The sequence below is a fragment of the Austrofundulus limnaeus genome, unplaced genomic scaffold (genome assembly GCF_001266775.1).
Source record: "Austrofundulus limnaeus strain Quisiro unplaced genomic scaffold, Austrofundulus_limnaeus-1.0 Scaffold331, whole genome shotgun sequence".
Taxonomy (NCBI): domain Eukaryota; kingdom Metazoa; phylum Chordata; class Actinopteri; order Cyprinodontiformes; family Rivulidae; genus Austrofundulus; species Austrofundulus limnaeus.
In genome coordinates this window covers 305,855-314,023 of record NW_013952733.1, presented here as the reverse complement: position 1 = coordinate 314,023, position 8,169 = coordinate 305,855, and the positions used below count along the sequence as shown (strand labels likewise).

The window sequence follows — 8,169 nt, the reverse complement described above, 5'->3', positions numbered from 1 at the left end:
CTGGGCCTCCCTTCTGAAGCTGCTGCCCCCGTGACCCGACCCCGGATAGGCGGAAGAAAATGGATGGATGGATGGATGGTGATAAGACCTTTTCTTCTCTTTGTTCCTTTTCATTCATGGTTTGATGTATCTTGGGTTTTGAATTATTGCAGATAATTTTTTTTGTATTTTTAATGAATAAAATGAAAAAAAAAAAAACTCTTGCCTAACCAAACCAAATTTTAGCAGAATATCTGTAAATTTGACTGTTTAATTGTCATTTGTGTCTTTTCTAAAATAAGTTGAATACTTTGTAAAAGACTGGCTCCAAAAGTTAATCATTTGTTGATTTTCAATCTTCTGATTATGTCCTGAAATTTTCAATAAAACCCTTACATTGGTCAAAGACACTTTACCAAGACAGATTCACTTCAATAGTTAATACCACAGTATTAAGAACAGATCTTACGTGATCAGTTAGCTCTTAGATACAAGTTGGAGTTCACTTTCAGCTGCTGCCACATCAAACCTTAGTATATCTGTGAAACTAACTGACAGCCCTTTTGTGTTTGCTAAGATGGCTTGTGGTGGCCATTCTGAATTGGGCCATTCAAAAGTTCATCTGTTAAAGATTGTTTTTTAAGGTTTCATCAAAATTCAATTAGTAAGTCATAGGATATTTTTGGTAATGACACAAGCAAATGAACACACACACAAAGGCAGACACGGACACATGGGTAAAACACATTATTGAACATCTCTGCCTTCGGTGGCGGGCAACACCAAACGACACAAACCCTCAGCTGCTTTCACTCACTGCTTCATTGTTCAACAGAAACAAGAATGCCTGGCAGCACACCAAACACAACAAAGTGCTCCGTCAGCAAACTATCAAAACGTTAAGAAATTAATGCGGAGAGATGATCAATTGTTTATTTTTAATATCTAATATTTATATTTCTGTGAAGCCTCCAAACGGGCTGGCCCCGCGTTGGCAGAGAGGTCTGTGTGTTGGCTCGTGCTTCCTGCGCACCCAATGTTTGCTTGCTTGTTTGTTTCACTAACGGAAACCACTTGTCGAAATGTTTTAGTAAAATGGCGCATCAAGATTTTATGGCAAAAACAATATATTTTTCATGATACATTTGAATTTCTCTGTCGAACATCATGGCGGCATTTATATTTCACTGAGTGGTAATGTATCCACTTCTTTTTTCCTCCTCTTCATGCAGCATTCAAAAGACACAAAAGAGACCAAAACTTCTTTTAATGCATACGAAAATAGATTTACAGTACAGTTCCTAATAGATTATAGGCTGAAGAACACAAATGACCAACACTGCAGAACCTTCCTTTCTCATAACGGAGGTCATTAAAATTGTCTGGCTGCTCGAGTCCTGGAGCCTGTTCAGAGCAGATGGGCAGGTTTCTTTTCTCTGAAGTCATATGGTGCATTAAGTGAAACAATAGTGAACCTCAGCACTTCAGGATCATAATTTATTCATTACGGAATGTCTTTTCAGGTCTTAATAAATAATAATTTAGCTGTATGCTTGCCTTTTGGACAGCAATGTTAACAATATTAAAGACCTAGCATATTATTTGTGTCATTCCTATAAACTACCCTTTTGACTTTTGGCAGTGAGTAAAAAAAACAACAAAATGTACAGTGAATTTATCAAAAACAATGCTGCAGATAAAACACTTTTTTTGGAAACCTAGAGCAGCAGCAACAACAACAACAACAACAACAACAACAACAACAACAACAACAACAACAACAACAACAACAACAAAATGACTAGTTAAATCACTTTGCTGTGACCCGCTGAGCTTCCTGAAAATGATCGTCTGGTCTTCCTTTCATTACTGTGGAATCAAATCAATCTGTTTCTACAACATGCCAAAAATCATTTCTGCATCTCCAGATAACCTCAATTGCATTAATGGGAACTATCTGCAAGCACTTAATCTTAAACAACGGTCTTTTGTCCAGAGTGAAATAGGAATTCATTGACGAGGCCAGACAGCAAATTTTATTTGTTTTTTTTTATTTTTTATAATCAGGCTGCCATTTTAAATTCCGGGCATCAGCACCTGCTAATGCATGAAGAACAATACATTAAAAACAATAGCTATTCTGCTGTGTTAATAATACAAATCTGTTGTCTGTTTGTGGAATGTTTAAAAATTCAAAGAAAAGTTACATTAATCACAAAACGTTGAAATTTACACAAGATCATATTGACAGAATATGCTTTATCAGAATTAAATTGAGTTGAGGATTTTAGAAACATTAAGCATGTGCACAAAACATTTGGGGTCACATTTATTTTAATTTTTTTAAAGGGATTTGGACATTTTGAAGTGATAATGTTAAAAACACTTAATATTTTACACACTGTAGCTAGCTCTCTGAACAGTTTCAGTTTAGATGATTATAGATTAGCTCTGACACCGGTGAAGTTAAAATCTGTTCCAAATGAAGACCAAAGTGTGTTTCTACAGTTTAATAAATGTTGATTTTTAACATTTTCACATCCTTTCAGGTGACCTGTCTTTTCTTTTTTTAATCTGACAGCCTAATTGGACCCTGTCAGACCTCTGTCTTAGTAAAATCTATTGCTGTGACTGAGCAGCGAGGAGTTCGACTGTACTGACCTGTCCACACTGAGAGCGCACAGGTTGAGGACAGTGATGCCAACAGAAGCCTTCTGCAGGAAAGGAAACAGCTTGCAAAGACACAGGCCGAACACACTGTCATCAAATGGAAAGCGGGATGCCAGCAGCTGTTGGAAAGACAGAATTCATGTAGTATTTTCTTTACCTTTTTTTTATTTTACTTTAAATAAAATATTTCATATTAGAATGGCAAAGCAAAATGTGTAAGATTGTGGTTTAAAAGAGACAGAATTAAGAGATAGAGACTAAAAACAAAAGCTTGTAAACCTGTAAAATCAGAATTCAACCTACAATCACAACAACTTTTACATTCAACTTTTACAAACTCTAAACCACACCTTTCTTCTTTTTATTACTTTTCATCACTTGCCTATGTTAATGGCTGTAATGTGGTCAATTCTACAGATATTGAGTTTCATTATGCAACGGTGTCAATGAGAGACAATTTTAGTGGCTTTGGATGAAGTGTAACATGATCTTGAGCATAAATATCTCAAAACATGTCAGGAGATTGTCTTTATGTTATTTTCAAGGTTTGACCAAAATGGCTACAACTCTGTCATTTCTTATTGTAAGACGTTCTTAATCCAAAACTTTGTCATGAAAAGTGCTTATATTATTTATTCACATGAGTTTATGTATTTAAATACTTTAAGTTTTTTTGTGAGTCAGACTTAATTCATTTCAACTGAAAATGTTCTTGTTGAAATCTGAAAGAAAGTCATTTGTGTGCAGCAAATGCTGCTACAAAGACTGCATCACATTCAGGAGTTACTGTGGATTTGCTGACATTTTAAATGTTTTATGTAGAGTAATAGATAAAATCTCTTGCAATCTGATACAGTTAAACTGCTAAGGTGTTTGTAGTCTTTTAGCAGAGCAGTCAACCCCTCCACCTATTTACTTCCTAAACAATTAACATCTTTCTGAGGCCCTATTTTATGACCAATCATGGTAACGACCCATTAAAAAGCCACACACACAAAACTGTTTTTTAAACTGTAAAATTCCTTGTAAACTAAAGAAATCTCAACACATATCAGTTTCAGCTGCAAGTTGGTTTGTTGTCCATTATTGTTTTAAAAGATTAGGTCTCATCTGATATCCTTTGTTAGAAACAAAAAGCAAGGACATCTTTATAGAGTTTTCCTTTGCACGTTTGTGACACTTTTCCTCCGTAAGGCAAAACAAAGGATGATCATTTTGTAAACAGCGCCCTTGCCCCAAGGAAGAGGGAACTGGGGNAGTGTTGTGAAGGGGGCTCTTTCTTTCTTTGTGCTCAGAGTGTTTCCTCTTGAAGATTTTTGTTTCCTCTTTGCACATGTGCTGCTCAGACTACAAAGTCGCTGTGCCCTCAGAGTCCCAAGTTAATTTTAACCAGGTGGTTTGCTCAGTTTTCCTCTTGCAAAACAACATCCTTTAATGTGGCTGAAAAGATCGCAATGACTGATCTTTTATTTTCGCCATCCCTCTTTAATAGTACACAAAGCACGGCCGTGTTTACTCGGCATGAATCAAATGGAGGTGGGAGCTTTGCAACAGTGTAGCATACCAAAACAGAAAAAAAAGTGTTGTGAGTCATGCAAAACTGGAACCATCTGTTGCTTTCGTGTTAATTTATCAAGTTTCATTCAAATTCATGTAATGGTTCAGAGGATATTTTGCTAACAGACAAACAGTGTTGACGCCAAAATGTTATATCAAGTTTTAAATCATTGTTTAAAGCTAGAGCTATTAACACTGAGAACATGTGTTAGGAATGACTCTCAGCTACTACCAGACCAAACGTGAGCTTAATATCTGTATCATTAACAGAGTTGTACCATTTTTTTGCATTTACTAAGGCTAGTTAGCTGTAGTGGCCATCTTGAATACGACTGACTCCAAAATGTAAGCAGCTGTAGGTCTACAACCAGTGGTTAATTAGTCAGAGTTTTAATTCATTCTAGTCTGATTCATGAGCTTTTTTGCTAACAGGCAGACAATTTGAACATGCAGTGACACATGCAATAACATGACCTCTAATGGCAGAAGTAAATAAAATAAAATAAAATAACACACAAGATGGCTAATGCCTATGACCAATTCAGTGGCATGTGTGACTGCAGGTTGACTCTTGTGTTTATTTATGTCTGCCATAGCCCAGCTCCTCTCATCACTAATCTGACCACATGAGGAAGATAACGCCGTCTGACTGATTACACTTTCCCGTCTTTTTGGACACTCCCTCGGACCCCTTCCACCCTGTTTTTCCTGTCTGTAAAATTCTACTTATCTGAACATGTCTCCTCTGTTGTGGCTGCGTTCCATCATATCAACACTGAGACCTGTCACTCAGCACCTTGGCTGCATAAGAAACAAATTAAAGGCTGCTCATAAACAAGCAGCAGAGAAACTAAATCTTTACCTTGTACACGTTGATAGGGATATCAATGAAAATGTAGATGAGGTCACCCAGGGCCAGGCTGGCAATGAGAGCATTGGGCCCATTCCTCATGCACTTGTGCTGGTATATAATCCTCAGGAGGGTGACATTTCCGACCAGGCCGACCACGAAGACTGTAATGGAAATGACGGTGTTGATGTACTTAAAATAGTTGCTGATGGAGAGAGCTGTGAGGCAGCTCGGAGGTGGCATCGGCCTTTTTACAACAGTTTCATTGGAAAAGCTGGATTCCGATGCTTTAACCTCAGCTCCTTTGCCTGGGTGGGTGGTGCTGTAGAAGCCTGGAGACTGCAGGGTGGAGTGGACCACTACGCCCGGGACAGAGTCTTCAGCTCCAGCTCCCTTTATCTGGCACATTCCTCTGGCTGCTAAACAAGCCATTAACATGAACATGTTCTTAGCTGGGGTCCCCATTATTGAAAGCACTAAAGCTCTTTGATTTCACTGATTGAAAGAATCGTGCCACTGTTGGGAAAGAAAAGAAAAAAAGAAAAAAAGTTTATTTCTGAATACACACATTGCTTGTTCTACTTCGAAAATAAAAATAAAGCAACTGGAGACATTGCATTTTTTTTGTAAAAATGCAGTATGCAGAGTGCAAAAAGAATTGCTTGAATTTTGCTGAAGAAACTGAAAATAAGTTGCTAAAAAAGGGCAAAATGCTAAAGGCCCTGTCTTGCTATAACATTTTAGACAGCTTATGCCAACTTATGAAACTTTTTAAACATCTAAATTAATAATAAAAGTTATACATTTGATCAGTTTGTTAGCATTACACTAAACACACACCTAAGAGAGGCTTCCAGTTATTTTTAATTCCATCTTCAATGTAGATGACTTTAAAATTTGCATAAGTTGGCACAGTGTGACAGGGTCTTAAGAGTAACAAAATAGGCTACTAACTAAAATCAAAAGACTAGTTACAAGGCAAAAGTAGCTAAATGGTAACTAGAAGAAAAAAGTTTCAATAGCTGAAGCATAAAGTAGACAAAAGTGCACAAAAGGTTGGTCAAAAACTAAAAAAATGCAAAAAAATAAAAAAACAAAAAAGTTGAGCTAAGAGTAACAAACAAATATCTGAAAACTAAAAGTAGCTAAACATTAGCTTTAAGCTAACTTTAGCATAACATTAGCTTTAAAAGGCTACAAAAGACTAAATTGGCAAAGTACTAGCTAAAATCTACAATTGATAAAAGGTTAACTACAAATCTAAATGTGGTAAAAGGCTATTAAACCCCATAAAAGGGCTAGCTATAGTAGCAAAAAACAAACAAACAAAAAAAAAACTATTGAAGCATAAATTCACAATAAATAAATAAATATTCTGATGTAGATTTCAAACAGAACAATGTTTTTTAAATAAATTGAAAGATCTTGCTGTATTTCTAGAGGATAAAACAATTTGAAAGTATTATTAAATATTTAGAGGAGTATAAAAGTTGTAAAAAACAAAAATCAGCATCCTTCTTCTAAATGTGTTTTGATTTATGAAAAAAACATAAATAAAACAACGTGAAGAAGTGATTTTTGAAAAAAAAGAACAAAAATGAATGAAGAAAAAGGAGCACAGAAAAAAAAAAACAGAAGAGTGAAAGCTGAATCAGCATTCAAACAGTCCAAAGTTTAGAATAAAAGTCAGCCATAAAGTTTGGAAGCATCACTGTCCCACTCAGGAGCGACTAGGATGTCTGACAATATTAATACTTCAAAAATATTTAGCCGAGGGGGCACAGATGGGGGATGCCATCACTGGTTACAATCAGGGAGTGAGGACGAGGCATCAGCAGAACACATTGGGCAGCTCTGCTCTCACTCATTTCTACAAGAAAGAGGAGTTGTTTGTGTTTTTGAGCCAATACTACTTGTGACAAGGAGTCTTTTGCACAGATTTGCACAATAGGATTTCCCCAGCTTTGTATTCTTTTTCTGCTTCTAATTGCAAAAGGTTAAAACATGTGGTTATGAGTTTCTTTTCCCCACAAATAAATAAATAAATAAACAAAAAGATTGCAAAGGAAGAGGCTGGGGGGTAATTTCCAGTAAGCTTCTCAATAAAATTTAAAATAGAAAACAGATGAAGACGAAAATCGAAACAAAAACAAAACAAAACGAAAAACAACATTTTACCATATGTTTTTCATGTAAAAAATGTTATCATTTGTGGGAAAAATCAGAGTAATTCATCTGACATTACTGATGGTAATAACTGGTAAAAGTTTTAAACTGTCAGAGAAGAGCTGAAGCCCGTTTCATCATGTCTTTGTACAGGCAAGACTTATAGCCCAGAGTTCTTCCTGTTCAAAGTCCCTGCTGTCACCAAGTACACAAAAAACTATTTAGCAGCCAGCCCTTCAAGTAGCATCACAGTTTAGCATCAGCATGACACTGCTGGGATCTGTGACAGCACACAAACTGATCTGTCCATAAATAATAAATACGTTTGGTTTTCACCTACCGCTTCTAAAATGTCTGCCTGGCCCCCTTGGAAAGCGTCAGGCAAACTTTCAGCTGAAGCCCCCAGACATCTGTAGCACATCACATGAGTAATTAACGCACTATCAAAGCTGCGCCATATCCCACTTGGTTTGAGCAATGCACCCGTCTGCTCTGAGGTGCCTTCGCATTATGGCTCAGAGTTTCCTGTGGAGAGTTTGCAGTATGTCTAAGTGCGTGTGTGTGTGTCAGAGCACCAGTGAGACACATTGACTGGGTGGGATAGTAGTCTCCACCTCCCTTCGGCAACAGACTGGGCCCCCTTCGGAAACATCACCCTCCTTTTCCCTCTTTTTCTCAGAGGCACTGCCTGCTGACAATCATCTCTAGCAGCACACACACACACACACACACACACACACANGTATAAAAGCCTCTCTCTAAGACACGCCCCTGCAGCAGTCAGAGGGTGGAACAGTTAGCAAGTTTAGCATGATCGTCTGTTGACCTTCAGCCTCGGTGGAGAGAGCTCACTGCTGCGCTGCTCTCTCCCTCCACACACACACACACACACACACACACACACACACACGGACAGGGGCATATTTTTAAAGCCAAAGACCCCTCCA

At 37.4% G+C, this 8,169-nt stretch overlaps 1 protein-coding gene across 1 annotated transcript in view; it reads right to left on the bottom strand.

Annotated features, from left to right (window-relative positions):
* ednraa (endothelin receptor type Aa) overlaps positions 1 to 7,789 on the bottom strand; it is a 19,686-nt gene extending 11,897 nt beyond the window's left edge. The window contains exons 1-3 of the mRNA XM_014022476.1: positions 7,563 to 7,789; positions 5,069 to 5,572; positions 2,641 to 2,768 (exon numbers count right to left, since the gene is read on the bottom strand). Of these exons, the coding sequence (XP_013877930.1) occupies positions 2,641 to 2,768; positions 5,069 to 5,521 (581 nt within the window). The 5' untranslated portion in view covers positions 5,522 to 5,572; positions 7,563 to 7,789. The remainder of the gene's footprint in view (positions 1 to 2,640; positions 2,769 to 5,068; positions 5,573 to 7,562) is intronic.
* Positions 7,790 to 8,169: the final 380 nt, after the last annotated feature.